Source organism: Chlorocebus sabaeus, chromosome 25, assembly GCF_047675955.1.
Source record: "Chlorocebus sabaeus isolate Y175 chromosome 25, mChlSab1.0.hap1, whole genome shotgun sequence".
NCBI lineage: Eukaryota > Metazoa > Chordata > Mammalia > Primates > Cercopithecidae > Chlorocebus > Chlorocebus sabaeus.
This window is the reverse complement of record NC_132928.1, coordinates 21,714,147-21,729,723: the sequence shown is the minus strand read 5'-3', so window position 1 is coordinate 21,729,723 and position 15,577 is coordinate 21,714,147. Positions and strand designations below refer to the sequence as shown.

At 35.8% G+C, this 15,577-nt stretch overlaps 1 protein-coding gene across 10 annotated transcripts in view; it reads left to right on the top strand.

Annotated features, from left to right (window-relative positions):
- The window catches only part of CD46 (CD46 molecule), a 43,051-nt gene extending 29,003 nt beyond the window's left edge, over window positions 1-14,048 (top strand). For 5 of the 10 annotated variants that reach the window (XM_007988617.3, XM_007988613.3, XM_007988611.3 and 2 more), the window contains 4 exons: window positions 2,405-2,443; window positions 4,192-4,227; window positions 4,741-4,804; window positions 12,054-14,048. In XM_007988617.3, coding sequence (XP_007986808.1) covers window positions 2,405-2,443; window positions 4,192-4,227; window positions 4,741-4,804; window positions 12,054-12,126 — 212 coding nt within the window. In that variant the 3' untranslated portion in view covers window positions 12,127-14,048. Of the gene's footprint in view, window positions 1-2,404; window positions 2,444-4,191; window positions 4,228-4,740; window positions 4,805-8,815; window positions 8,909-12,053 lie in introns of all 10 variants that reach the window. The other 5 variants (XM_037985610.2, XM_007988616.3, XM_007988612.3 and 2 more) reach the window with 3 other exon arrangements.
- Window positions 14,049-15,577: the final 1,529 nt, after the last annotated feature.

Genomic DNA, 15,577 nt, shown 5'->3' with positions numbered 1-15,577 from the left:
ATATCAAGGCATGGGCATCTGTGAGGGCCCTCTTGCTTTGTCATAATATGATGGAAGGCATCACATGGTGGAAGGGAAAAGAGACGGTGAAGGAGAGGGTAAGAGGGACAAAGCCATGCCCTAAAATAACAAACATACCCCTGCAATAATGACATTAGTCCATTCATGAGGACAGAGCCATAATAACCTAAACACCTCTTAAAGGTGCCACCCCAATAACATTACATTGACAATTAAATTTCATCATGAGTTTTGAAGGGGACATTCAAACCATAGACCATCCTAATAGACATGAGGTAGATATGCATACTAGATATGCATTTCCCTAATAATTAGAAATATGTTGAGAATCTTTTCATGTGCTTATTGGTCATTTGTATATCTTCTTTAGAGAAATATCTTTTTAAGTCTTTTGCCCATTTTCAAGTTAGGTTGATATTTGTTACTGAGTTTTAGGAGTTATTTATATGTTTTGGATATTGCTCCCTTACCAAATACATGATTTACAAATATTTCCTCCCATTCTGTGGGTTGCCTTTTCACTCTGTTGATAGTGTCATTTGATGCACAAAATTTGCTTTTAATTGATGAAAAACAATGGTTTTTTTCCGTCTTGCCTGGGCTTTTGGAGTTACATCCAAGAAATCATAGCCAGATCCAATGTCAAGAAGCATTTTATAGTTTTACCTCTTATGTTTAGGTCTCTGATATATTTTGAGTTTATGTTTGTATATGATAAGGGTCCAGCTTCACTTTTTTTGCATGTGGATATCCAGTTTTACCAGCACCATTTGTAGAAGAGACTGCCCTTTCCCCATTTGACTGTTCTTTGTCAGTCTTGTTGAAAACCATTTGACCATATATGCAGGGGTTTATTTCTGAGGTCTCTGTTCTATTCCATTGGTCTGTATGTTTGCCTTTTTGGCATTACCATTGTTCTGATTATTACAGTTTTGGAATCAGAAAGTGTGAGCCTTCTCAACCTTGCTCTTTGTTTCCAGGATTGTTTTGGCTATTTGTGGTCCCTTGAGATTTCATATGTATTTTAGAATGGATTTTTCTATTTCAGAAACAAACAAAAAATGCCATCATCAGGATTTTCATAGGGGTTGCACTGAATCTGAAGATTGCTTTGTATAGTATTAACAGTTTAAAAATACTAAATTTTTCCAATCCATAAACAGAAGTGTCTTTCCATTTATTTTTATCTTTAATTTTTTTTAGCAGTTTTATAGTTTTCAGTGTACAAGTCTTTCACCTCCTTAGTTTGTTCCTAAGTATTTTATTCTTTTTGATACTATTACAAATGATATTGTTTTTTTAATTCCTTTTCAGATTATTCATTGTTAGTGTATAGAAATACAACTGAGTTTTGTATGTTGATTTTGTAACCTGCCACTTGATTGAATTCATTTATTAGTTCTAAGAGATTTTTGCATGTGTATGTATATGTGGAATCCTTAGGGTTTTCTAAATAAAAGATTATGTCATCTGCAAACAGAGCGAATTTTATTTCTTCCTTTCTAATTTGAATTCCTTTTCTTTACCTAATTGCTCTGGTTAGAACTTTCAGCCCTATGTCAGATAGAAGTGGCAAACATGGACACCCTGTCTTCTTCCTGATCTTAGGGAAAAAGCCTTCATTCATTTAACGTTGAGTATGATGTTAACTGTGGGTTTTTAATATATGGCCTTTATTATGTTGAGGAAGTTTCCTTCCATTTCAGGTCAACTCTAAAGCATTTATTTTTATTAATCCCTCTTTTTTTTTTTTTTTTTTTTTTTTTTTGAGACAGAATCTCGCTCTTTTGCCAGGCTAGAGTGCAGTGGCTCTATCTCGGCTCACTGCAACCTCTGCCTCCTGGGTTTAAGAGATTCTCCTGCCTCAGCCTCCTGAGTAGCTGGGATTACAGGCACGCGCTACCACACCCAGCTAATTTTTGTATTTTTTTTTAGCAGAGACAGGGTGTCACCAGGTTGGCCAGGATGGTCTCGAACTCCTGACCTCGTGATCCGCCCACCTCAGCCTCCCAAAGTGCTGGGATTACAGGCATGAGCCACCACGCCTGGCTAATCCCTATATCTTTTTATTTTAATTAGAATCACACCGGATTTATAGACTAATTTTGAGAATATAGTAAAGATCAATTTGCATGTTGAACCACAGAATATTGTCAGAGGAAATGTGAGCGGGCAGGAAGAAGGAAGATTATGACATTAAATATAAGTTTATAAATTGTTATGATACTACTTTGAGAAACATTAATATAGTTTATAAGGAAAATTATGTTTAAGGGATTTTCTACAAAGGTGAAAAAAAATCACGCTATGAATTTAAAGGATTTTAAGATTTATTTAATTCTTTCTTTTTTTAAATTTAATCTATATTTCTTCTTTTTTCTAGGATATCCCAAACCTGATGAAGGAATACTTGACAGTTTGGGTTGGTATAGCTATCATGACAAATATAAGTGGTAGTATGTGTAGAAATGTGTAAGTAATTACAGTTTTTATGAGGTGCCCAAACATAGGATCTTGGTAGGGTAAGATAACTTTCTTAAATGCTGTGTTTGTATGTAGGTTAAAATATATAAAACACAATTTTCTTTCCACATTATATTGTTATTTTGTGATGGTAATCTGTAGATAAATTTTCTTTCTATTCATATATTACATGAGCCTTAAAGTAATCTAAGTTGGATTTATTTTTTCTGTAACAAGCTAATTTAACACACTTGATGTAGGCTCACGCAGTTTACACAATGCATGTTAAAAAAATGCTGAAGTACAGCTGTGATATAGGACAATGAAACACAAAGATTTCTTAATCAGTAAAAACAAAAATCTGTTACCTTTCATTTCTTACCCTAGTTTAGTAATATTGGTTAATCATTTTATGTAATGCACCTTAGGCTTGTTTTTTAGTATTTGCCTTACCTTCAAAATCTGTCATCCAGGTGTCATTGTGCCAGTAAATCTATTGCCATCTTAAACCATTAAATGCTTGATAACTATTTATGAGATGAGAAGAGCAGAGTTGAACACAGCACTTTATGTTTTGACTTATAGCAATTTAATAAAAGTAATGGCAATTTAGAAGCAAAGGTACTACAGACAGAAACATTTCTAAAAATTAAGATTTTATAGGATTTTGTGTTCTCTAGATAGTCAAAAATGTATGCTCAGGTTTCTCTATATATTTTTTATCCATGTGCCCTGGTGTTTCATTTATTATGGGAATCCTATTGGTATTTAGGACTATGTCTTAATTTTGGGGCAGGGCAGAGTACGGAAGTAGAGAGGGTGGGAAGGGGATTGATAAGATAAAGTATTATTTGTGAAGACTCTGTAAATACCATCTGGGTGATAGAATAATAGAAATTTATTTATGCCTCACTCTACAAATCCACTTTTGGAGGAAAAAATACAAATTAAATGTCTACCAAAATAATAAGAAATGACACAATGACTATTGAACTAAACCAACTCTCATGGGATAATACTTTTCAAAAATCATTTTCCTCTAATGTAGTGAATTCTAATAACCTTACCACTAAATAACCTGATGTGGTAGCTACAGAGAAAAACAATGATAAATGAGGTTCCCATTAAGAGTTTCACAAGTGGAACCCTTAACCTGGAAACTGGTTAGAAGGGTTCTATGGTCAAAATGACCTGGATGTCCTAGCAGTCATGCTAAAACTATGTAAAAAATTTTTTTTCCCTCTGTAGTCTTGTATTAGTCCATTATCAATGCTGTTGTAAGGAACTGTCTAAGATTGGGTAATTTATAAAGGAAAGAGATTTAACTGACTCACAGTTCTGCAGGGCTGAGGAGGCCCCAGGAAGCTTTATAATCATGGAGGAAGGGGAAGCAAACACATTCTTCTTCACATGATGGCAGGAAGGAGAAGTATGAGAACCAAGTAAAGGAGGAAGCCACTTATAAAACCATCAGATCTAGTGAGAACTTACTATCACGAGAATAGCATGGGGGAAACTGCCTCCTTGATTCAATTACCTCTCATGGGGACCCTCCCACAACACGTGGGGATTATGGGAATTGTGATTGAAGATGAGATTTGGGTGGGGACACAGCCAAACCATATCAAGTGTTTAGATGATCTGATCGAAATAAATGCTATCTGGAGATCCATGTGTTCAACATCTTTGAACTGTTTTCTTTCTCAGATGATTGGGTCATTGCTCTGATTGTTATTGTCATAGGTAAGTATCACAAATTTTGACACCACTTAAGTCAAATAATTATTGTGAAGACATGCGTTTTAAAAATAGTTTTCCAGTTTCTATAGTTTTTTCAGCTTGTAAATTGGTTAAACCAATTTAGGAAAACCTGACCTTTTATTTGATGTACTTACTACCTCCCTTGTGTTAGTGATTTTATATTCTGTTATATTCTGTATATCCACTTAGTAACAAAGCCTAAGTAATACATATTTTCTCAAGATGATCAGTAATACTAGTTGGCTTCCCAAATGTGCTTTTGATAGTTTTCTAAATTAAGCAAGGACTTTTCTCTGACTTACTATGGACTGTGTAAGTGATTATGGGGAGTTGGATTTAGATAGCAAAGAGTCTGGATGGAATATAAATGTGTAGGTGCTTAAATAAAATAACATTTGACCACTGAAATGTAACCAACATTTATTTCTTCTGCTAGATTTTGAATCTTGATTAGTTTTCAGAATTATATGTCATTTGTTTCCTGATTTCTTGTAGTTGTTGCAGTTGCAGTAATTTGTGTTGCCCTGTACAGATTTCTTCAAGGGAGGAAGAAGAAAGGGTAAATTAAAGCATGTTTCTTCTAACTTCTTGGTCCTTCTTATGCTTAACATGCTTTTGTGCAGCTTAAGTTTGTAATCGGTATTGCATGCTATCTTTTTTTTTTTTTTAAATGCCTGCATTAGTGTGTCCTACCAATTACATTTCTTTGCTAAAAATATTTTAGCTACTTCTAACATCACTACAACATAAAAACAGCTGTGCAGAGTTCCTACAGCTATTATGACTTTAAGAAAAATTTCTCTGGGATTTGAGGTTTAAGTTATTTAGCAAATCATGGACCACTCACTATGAGGCCTTCTCTACCCTATTCCCTATTTCCAAAATTGCACTAGTGGCCAAAATTAAATTTAAAGTATTTCACTGTGGAGACTTTGACAGTTGTATTCACTGGAATTTTTATAATGAAAGTTTCCACTTGTCTGTGTAGCTTAGCTAGTTGCAAGAAGCTATGTAGGCATCTCATTTAAATACCCAATTTGGTGTCTTTTCATTTAAAGTTGTTATTTATACATGTTAAACTGGGAGATTCAAAACAACACTGTCCGATTTCCCTCTTATGTTCTTTGAATTTACCAGATTGCAGCAAAACTGATTAGATAAAGTTAAAGTTGCTGAGAGGGGTTAAATTTATAAGGTACCTCAATTAACTGTGTGTCTTTTAATATGTAAAAATGTAAAAAGTGAGTGGGCTTAGAATAGAAGAAAAATGTACAAGTACATATCTTCTAAAGAAAATAGGGTTTTATAATATATATTCCTTTTATACTGATCACCAGGTTTGGGCTAAGTCATAAAAGTACATTCTTTACTCATAAGGAACTCAAACTTTCTTCATATTACTTGGTTATCTTTTTAAATACCCATAATCCCTTCACTTGAATCTTAAATCTTGTATTTATGGAACACAATATGCATATTTGATTTATCTATCAGTTGTATATTTTAAAAGTTACATATCTACAACAATGTGAGTACAAAATATTATCAATGGAATATTTTTACAAATCCATAAGGTTTGTGTAGAAACAAGTTCTAAAGAAAACAAAACAAAGTTACAGTCTACTCATTTTCCTTCTTTGTTTAAAATATCACTGCATCAGAATTTTTAAAGGTTCCTTAACAAGTATTAATCAAACTCTCTCTAGCTCGCAGTTAATGGGTTTGTTTAGTTTTGTTTTGTTTTTTTGATGGAGTCTCACTCTGTCATCCAGGCTGGAGTGCAGTGGCATGATCTCGGCTCACTGCAACCTTGGCCTCCCGGGTTCAAGGGATTCTGTGCCGCAGCCTCCCAAGTAGCTGGGATTACTGTTGTGCGCCACCACCACCGGCTAATTTGTTGTACCTGAACTAGAGCTGGGGTTTCACCATGTTGGCCAGGCTGGTCTTGAACTCCTGACCTCAGGTAATCTGCCCACCTCAGCCTCCCAAGGTGCTGGGACTACAGGCATGAGCCACTGCACCCGGCCTTAATGGATCTTTTAAAGCTGAATCGTTATCTATTACACTCCTAAATTAAAGGTTCAGTAGCAATAGTGAACTGAGATTCCAAAATTAATTTGTCCAGTGATTTTTTAAAGGCCCATTATTTTACAGCATAGGGTCCAACCAACAATTGCCATCATTAAAATTTTAAAATATTTTGCGAAGGTATGGTATCTTTAGCCAATGCAACATAATCCTGTAAATAGTAGCACAACTTGAGGAAAAATAGTCCAAAAAATGGTGTGAGAGAGGAAACTCATAATTGCCTTTGAACTTTAAAATATAAACTGCATAGGAATCTTTTAGAATAGATGTTGCCCTTTTTATGACAGGAACATATTTGACTAGAAATTCAGCATAATATGTAATGGCCGAATCCAAAGCTAGGCTCTCTTTATGGATCTATTACTTTGTAGTTCCATGTTATTTTGATAGCTGAATTGAATGTGAGGGTGGTTTATCTTTCTTCAGAGTCTAGAGCAGTGCTTCTCTGACTTTAATGTGCACATTAATCACCTGGAAATCTGTTAAAGTACAGATTCTGATTCATTGGGTTTGGAGTGGAGCCTGAGACCCTGCCTGTCTAGTGAGCTCCCAGCACTGATGCTGCTGCTGTGCCTGGACTACACTGACCAGGGTGTTGGCCACTACTGATGTGTTGAAGTCTGAAGAAACACTATGAAGCTTATTGGCAAATTTTTCTAATATTTAAGATAATTGAAGTTTTTAAGATTCTTCATCCATATGTATCCTTAAAAAAAGGCTATGGGGTAATATATAGTAGTTGGCTTTTCTTACCTTTTTTAACTCTTAAAAAACATAAAGATTTCCATTATTTTCTTTGCACTGTTTAATGTCCATAATCTTGTCCCCCCAGATTGGCTGTTGTGGCCTTAGAAACTTCTTATAAAGACTATAAAATGTCTGGAGTTACTTCTCCACTTCCGGGAGTAACTGGAGGCAGGCTACCAGAAACAAATAATCTCAAATTGCTGTTAAGGCCTGGCCCAAAATGTATTTGTTGTAAACTGGTATTTATGATGATTTGGGAACATAATTACTCTTCTGCAGCCTTCACCTCAAAATACAAAAACAGTGTAAATAGTCATTTTAAGATGTTGGATGATCCAACATCATTTACATTACTTGATGAAAAATGGCCAAAAGATTATTCTGCCACTTTTCTGTTTCGTAGCTCTCAGCTAAGAACAGTATAGGATACCGATGGGTTCGAAACAGTCCCATCCACATGCTCCTTCCCTTTCCATTCACATTTCCTTTCTTTACTAATTCTTCTACCATACGTTTTAGTCTTGAAAGCCACAGCTCTGTCTTTGCTACTGCTTGAGTCCTGTATTGCATGGCATGACTGTGCTTCTGAACAAGAGATGCCTTTTGTTTACATAAATATTTTCATTACTTGTAATTATTTTTTTTAATGCATTTTTTTTTAAACTCTAAGCATCCCTGGATAAGTGACAGTTTGGCTAAGTTAGTGAAAATTATTTGCATAATGTATATATTTATTACCTGTGACAAATAGTTTTTCCTTTTTTTCCATTAATGGTATTCATTATTTTGTGTAACCTAAACTGATTTTTAATGTTACATTAATATTGACTGACGCAATTACTTTATTAAAAATAGCAGTCAATTCAGGTAATTGGGGCATATAGTGACATGGGGCAAAAAAAAAGGATCAAATTAACTTAAATGTTTTTCTAGTTAGCCCTCAAATTCTTGAGCATTTAACCCTTCAAAAATTTTTAAGCAACTACAAACATGTTTTGTAATTAGTTTAGAAAGCATCTATACAAAATTAGATCCCTCTCAGAAATATGAGACGCCATGTAATATGAAGTTTGGCAAGGCTGTCCCCTCATCTGTTGAAAACAGATGTGCCACAAGAAGAAACTTCTTAATGCAAAAGTCCAGAGAAATCTGAAAATACATGATGTCATAAAGTTGATTTCTAAGATAATATTACATGGATTTGATACATACTCAATGTATTCCCTCAAAATTGAGGGTGTTAGGCCAGGTTTGGTGGCTCACACCTGTAATCCCAGCAACTTTGTGAGGCTGAGGCAGGCCGATGGCTTGAGCTCAGGAGTTTGAGACCAGCCTGGGCAACATAGTGAGATGCTGTCTCTTGGGAAAAAAAAAAAAATTCAAGGGTGCTAGAGATCAGTACCATTTCTCCCCAACAATCTGTTATTCCTTGAAAACATTTTGACATGATTCACTTCATGCAAAATAGCTTCAAAGATAAACATATTAAACAGGAATTTCCAGTCTGTTTATCTGCTGTATGATCTATATGACTTCAAAGTTCAAGTAGCTTCTAGCACAAAATTCATGTTTCCAGTCCTTCAGTGAGAATGAGAATGTCTTAAGTTATGAACCTAATTCTCAGCTTTCCTGCTATTCTCTTACACTGGATTTTATTCCACTTGTTATGCTACTCTTGTTTCTTTTTGGTTTGAAGTCACTACTTTATTCAGCCCTTTTCCCTTCCTCTGTTCAGCACATACCTAACTGATGAGAACCACAGAGAAGTAAAATTTACTTCTCTCTGAGAAGAAGAGATGAGAGAAAGGTTTGCTTTTATCATTAAAAGGTATTTGTTTTCTGTTGTTTATTTTCAGATGTCCTTGATTTTGAAAAATATTCAGTGGATATATAGATATCAATAACCTGAGCAAAGAGATATTGGCAGTAAATATCAAAGAGGAAATTTACATTCCTGTTCCCTTTGCTACATTATTGATATTTTCTTATACCATTCCCTTTGAAAACATAATGTGTACTGACAGGCTTTTGCTTTGACGTAGGCTTTAAATAGAGTTATGTTCCCCTAGTCCTTTTATCAGACTATCTCACTTCTTCTACCTTGTAAAACAGCTGTGAATCCAAAAGGAAGAATGTGTGAGCCCACTGGGAAATAACCACAGAGTCAACTCATTTTAAGTACAAGGAAGAAAAATGCCCTTTTATAGAAACCAAAATATATTTTACTTAGTTTTGTAAATTTATTCAATTCCAACATATAAATAACTCTGTAAAGATATTTTATCAGTTTCCCTGGGCTGCGATATTTTTAGCATATAAAAGGAAACAAAAAATCCTCAAATGGATTGTATTGCCTTAACCCCTTGGACCCTGTCCACCTTCTGTCTTCGAACTGAATTGGAACTATTCCTCTGTGTGTGCTAGAATGTGTGTCTGCAGAGCTGGGAAGAGAGGGAGATACGCATCCCACCTCTTACAATGTGAGGCCCTACCCTAGGTTATAATCAAAAGTTTGGGAGCAGGATCTACAAAGGCCAGTTGGAAGGACAATTTCTTAGTAAAAGCAAAGTGGTGTCTTTGATCACGGGGAAAGCAAAAGACAAAACATACTAACCAAAATTGGCAGTCTGGGCCTACCCAGTCCTATATACAGTAGTTCCTCCTTATCCATGGGGGGATATCTCTAGTGGTTGCCTGAAACCTGGGATAGTACTAAACCTTATATATACTGTTTTCTCTTGTACATATATACCTATGATCGTTTAATTTATAAATTAGGCACAGTAGGAGATTAACAGCAATAACTAATATCAAACAATTATAAAAATATGCCAGCATCACTACTGTTGTGCTCTGGGGCCAGTAAGTAAAATAAGGGTTACCTAACCACAGGTACTGTGATACTGTGACAGTCAATCTGATAACGAAGACAGCTATTGAATAACAGGCACATAGTGTCCACAGCGTGGGTATGCTGGACGAAGGGATGATTTATATCTGGGAGGGACGGAGTGGGACAGTGTGAGATTTCCTCATGATACTGAGAATGGCACACAATCTAAAATGTAGTTCTGTAATTTTCCATTTAATATTTTTTGACTGTATTTGATTATGGGTAACTGAAACCATGCAAAGTGAAACCGTGGACAAGGGAAGCCTGCTGTATCTTCTTAGTCTCTTAGGACACTTTTGAGGCTAAAGCCAACTACGAAAATAGTTTTTAGACTCTCTCTGAGCTTCAGGGTATCTGTAAACATTTGAAGATAATTGAATGAATGCAGTAGTTAATATTTTGCTATCTTCAAAATAGTTTCATTGTTATATCCAATAAATGTTTCTTTAAATTTATGTTAATGCCTTATATCTTTGGCATAGATTGGGTTTCTATTTAAAATTGTATTTAAAGAAACAGATTCTACTACTATGGGAAAAAAATATTTACTTAGAAAAATATAGTGGTGGCTGGGTGCGGTGGCTCACACCTATAATCCCAGAACTTTGGGGGGCCGAGGCAGGCGGACCAGATTGGCCAATATGGTGAAACCCTGTCTCTACTAAAAATACAAAAGTTAGCTGGGCATGGTGGTGTATGCCTGTAATCCCAGCTACTCAGGAGGCTGAGGCACATGAATTGCTTGAACCTGGGAGGAGGAGGTTGCATTGAGCCAAGATCACACCACACTGCACTCCAGCCTGGGCGACTGAGCAAGAGTCTGTCTCAAAAAAAAGAAAAGGAAAGAAAAGAAAAATATAGTGGTCTTGGAGAATTCAGTGACAGGCCAAACCATTAAGTCTGTCATCACAACAGTCCTTAGGGAACTACAATATTATAAGTATAGTAATAACACAGTGGAGAACCATAATGATGGCCTCCCCGACAAAGAGGAACAAACCCATTTATGCCTGAGGTTGCAAGTTTTTAAATTTTTGCCATCAGACCCTGGCGATGACCTTGAGCAGTAGGAGATAAATTCCACATGCTTAGTGTTCCAATAATGGAACACTAGGCATACATGGGTTATTAAAGTATCCAAAATTAACATGCTTAGCTGTGACATTGGAAAGGTAATGTGTTTGCTGTGGCACACATACTAGTAAATAATGACTGGTTCAAATTTGGTTTTCGTTTTTTTATTAAAGTCAATTTACTGAGGCAGGGAGGGACCAGAGCTGTGCTGTCCAGTTCAATATTCAATAGCCATGTGTGACTGCTAAGGACTTCCAAAGTGGCTAGCCCAATGTCAGGTATGCTGCAAGTGTCAAACACACACTGGACTTCAAAGACTAAGCGCAAAAAAATGTAAAATACCTCCCAATATTTTGGTTATACTGGGTTAAAGAAAATAAAATTATTTTTTCTATTTGTGTTTTTAAAAGTGGCTTCTGGAAAATTTTTAATTACATGTATGATTGGCATCATCTATCTTTGGCCAGCACTAGACTAGAATAATAGGTTTTACAAAGATGTCTATTGTTATACTAAAAGTGTGACATAAACTTTTGTTATTTAGGAGACTCTTAGTGGAATACATGATTTTCTTGATAGTGAGGGATAGATGAGGCATCACATACTTGAACAGTTAGAACCACTATCTTTTTAAAGGTTCTGTGCCAGAGCTACAGCTTTAAAATGGAGGGATCAGGAAAGCATGCATTTGTCTCCAGTCTTTCCCATTGACCCTACATCAAAATGAGGACATAGTTACTAAGTACTTTGTATGCTACTGCTCTATTTCTTGTTTTGGACGGGATCAGAAATATAAGACTGGGACAAAGGAAGGTTTTTTTTTTTTTACAGTGAGACCAGTTGAACATTTGAAATTATTTTAAAAGAATAATTTATTTCCCAGGTTAGCGACTCAGTAGTATAAAGTATTTTTTTAATTGTTCATTTTCTGAATAGGCTTCTGGAATTTAATTTCTGTACTTAATTATATTTATCTTTGACACGATCTTTATACCTTGGTTTGCAGGAAAGCAGATGGGGGACCTGAATATGCCACTTACCAGACGAAATCAACCCCTCCAGCAGAGCAGAGAGGCTGAGTGGATTCCACAGCCTCGTTTGCTAGTTCATCTTTTGACCTCTATTAAAATCTTCAGATACGCAGTTGTTATTCTCTAGTTTCACTCTCATGAATGCAACTGTGGCTTAACTAACATTCCAATGTGGCTTGAATGTAGGTAGCATGCTTTGATGCTTCTTTGAAACTTGTATGAATTTGGGTATGAACAGATTGCCTGTTTTCCCTTAAATAACACTTAGATTTATTGGACGAGTCAGCACAGCATGCCTGGTTGTATTAAAGCAGGGATGTGCTGTATTTTATAAAATTGGCAAAATTAAAGAAATATAGTTCAAAATGAAATTATATTTTCTTTGTAAAGAAAGTGGCTTTGAAATCTTTTTTGTTCAAAGATTAATGCCAACTCTTAAGATTCATTCTTTCACCAACTATGGAATGTATTTTACATATCGTTTGTTGTAAAAAGCCCTTACGAATATGTGTATACTACTTTGGCTCTTGTGCATTAAAAACAAGAACACTGAAAATTGGGAATATGCACAAGCTTGACTTCCTTAACCAAGAATATTATTGGAAAATTCTCTAAAAGTTAATAGGGTAAATTATCTATTTTTTGTAATGTGGTGATTTCAGAAAGCTAGAAAGTGTATGTGTGGCATTTGTTTTCACTTTTTAAAACATCCCTAACTGATGGCATATATCAGTAATTTCAGAATCAGATGCATCCTTTCATAAGAAGTGAGAGGACTCTGACAGCCGTAACAGGAGTGCCACTTCATGGTGTGAAGTGAACACTGTAGCCTTGTGGTTTTCCCAAAGAGAACTCCATATGTTCTCTTAGGTTGAGTAACCCACTCTGAATTCTGGTTACATGTGTTTTTCTTTCCCTCCTTAAATAAAGAGAGGTGTTAAACATGCCATCTAAAAGTGGGTGGTTTTGAAGAGAATAAATTCATCAGATAACCTCAAGTCATGTGAGAATCTTAGTCCATCTACATTGCCTTGGCTAGTAGAAGCCTCTTACCTATGTATGTGTCTTACCATCTCCTAAAAGGCAGAGTACAAAGTAAGCCATGTATCTCAAGAAGGTAACTTCACTTTGTCTATTTGCTGTTGATTGTACCAAGGAATGAAAAAAGTAAATATAACTCAGGTAGCACTTTATACTCAGGCAGATCTCAGCCCTCTACTGAGTCCCTTAGCCAAGCAGTTTCTTTCAAAGAAGCCAGTGGGCAAAAAGCAGGGACTGCCACTCCCAATTCAGATCACACTGTTAAAAGTTGTGTTTTGAAATTTTATGTTTAGTTGCACAAACTGGGCCAAAGAAACGTTGCCTTGAGGAAGATATGATTGGAGAATCAAGAGTGTAGAAGAATAAATACTGTTTTACTGTCCAAAGACATGTTTATAGTGCTCTGTACATGTTCCTTTCCTTTGTAATCTCTGGCGAGATGCTTTAGGAAGATAAAAGTTTGAGGAGAACAAACAAGAATTCTGAAGTAAGCACAGAGTTGAAGTTTATACCCATGTCACATGCTTTTCAAAAATGTCGCAATGACTTAGAAGCAAGGAATGGTGTTTTTTTAAAACCTAATTGAAGTATATTCAAACACTGTAATGTATAAAATAAATATTATACAATATACTTGTATAGTGGTTTCTGCTTCACATTTGATTTTTCAAATTTAATATTTATATTAGAGATCTATGTATAAATATGTATTCTGTCAAATTTGTTACTTAAATATATGGAGATCAGTTTTCTCTGGAAGTTTAAATGACAGGAAGAAGTGTATATGAATTTAAGAAAATTTTTTAAGCTGCAAAAATGTATTTGCTATAAAATGAGAAGTCTCACTTATAGAAGTTCTTTATTGCTCACTTTGTAAAAAATTGACTCTTGAAATCTGCTAAAATAAAATTGTACATTTGGAGACGTTTCATGATGATGTGTTATTTGGGTTTCGTCTCAAATCGAAGTATGTTTCTAATTGGGCCCGTCTTCTAACCATTCCACTCCCACAGCCATTCATCCTGTCCCTCCTAGCTCAGGCCCTTAAGTATCCCCAGGCTTCTCCACTCCCAACCCATCACATAGATACTGCACAGAGGTATCCAGTGACTTTGCATTACCTACTGGATGAAGTCCATATTTCTTAGCCTGATACTTGAAGACCTTTTACAATTAAATCCCAACTTTCTTCCCCAAGCCTTTTCTATCACCCTTCTTCAAATAACCTACTCTTAGTCAAGCCTGACCATTTCCCCTGTGCTTTCTGCTGTATTCCTAGTTCACTGTAGCTTGAAACACACTGTCCTGTTGAGATCCTATGCATCTTCCAAGGCCCAGCTTAGATACTACCCTTCATGAAACTGTGCCTGATTTCTGCCCAGCTCTTATAGTCTTTATTATTACCTAACCTTGGGATAGCCACATTTAAGCATCTATATATACATGTGTCCAGTAGAAGATATATCTTCTACATCCCATGAACGCATATGTAGAGCTAAATAAAAACCCAAGTCCCAACAAAATATAAAATTTATGTAACTAGAAGGATTTGGTTGTTTCTGCAAAAATCATTGTTGCTCTCTGCAGATTTCAGTCGGATTGCTAAATTTCTCAGAGCAGGCTTCAGTGTTTCTCAACCGTGGCTGCGCATTGCAATCACTGGGGGAGATTTACGGACACCTGGGTCCCATCCCTAGATATTTCCAGTGTAATTGATCTGGGATGTGGTTTGGCTGTAGGGATTTTCAAGCATCGTAAATGATTCCAATGTGCATCTAAGGTTGAAAACCCATGCATTAGTAAATCTCACGCCCCACAGTCAATTTTTCTATATAAACTTGTAAAGATAGAAGTTGAAGGCTTATAGAAGAAAATTATGGCTTTCTTAATTCAGCCTATTAAATCAGAAAATTTCATTGAAGACTTAAGGTTTTGTCGTTTGGCTAACTGAACAAGGCTATCTGTGGTTTAGAAACACAGAAGCACTGTCTCAAATAAATATAAAAATACTGAAACAATCTGTTTAATAAAAGACTAGGTGAAAATTATATATGTATATGTGTGTATATATACATATATATATATATTTTTTGAGGCTGGAGTGCAATGGCACGATCTTGGCTCACTGCAACCTCTACCTCCCGGGTTCAAGCAATTCTCCTGACTCAGCCTCCTGAGTAGCTGGGATGACAGGCATGCGCCACCACATCTGGCTAATTTTGTATTTTTAGTAGAGATGGGATTTCTCCATGTTGATCTGGCTGGTCTTGAACTCCCGAACTCAAGTGATCCGCCCACCTTGGCCTCCCAAAGTGCTGGGATTACAGGCGTAAGCCACTGCACCCGGCCTGAAAATTATACTGACTATGAATAGAGCATTTTGGAAAATCTTATGTGACCTTGAGACTGTAATGTATTTTTTAAATTGGCATAAAATACATGGGGAGAGTTAGTTACT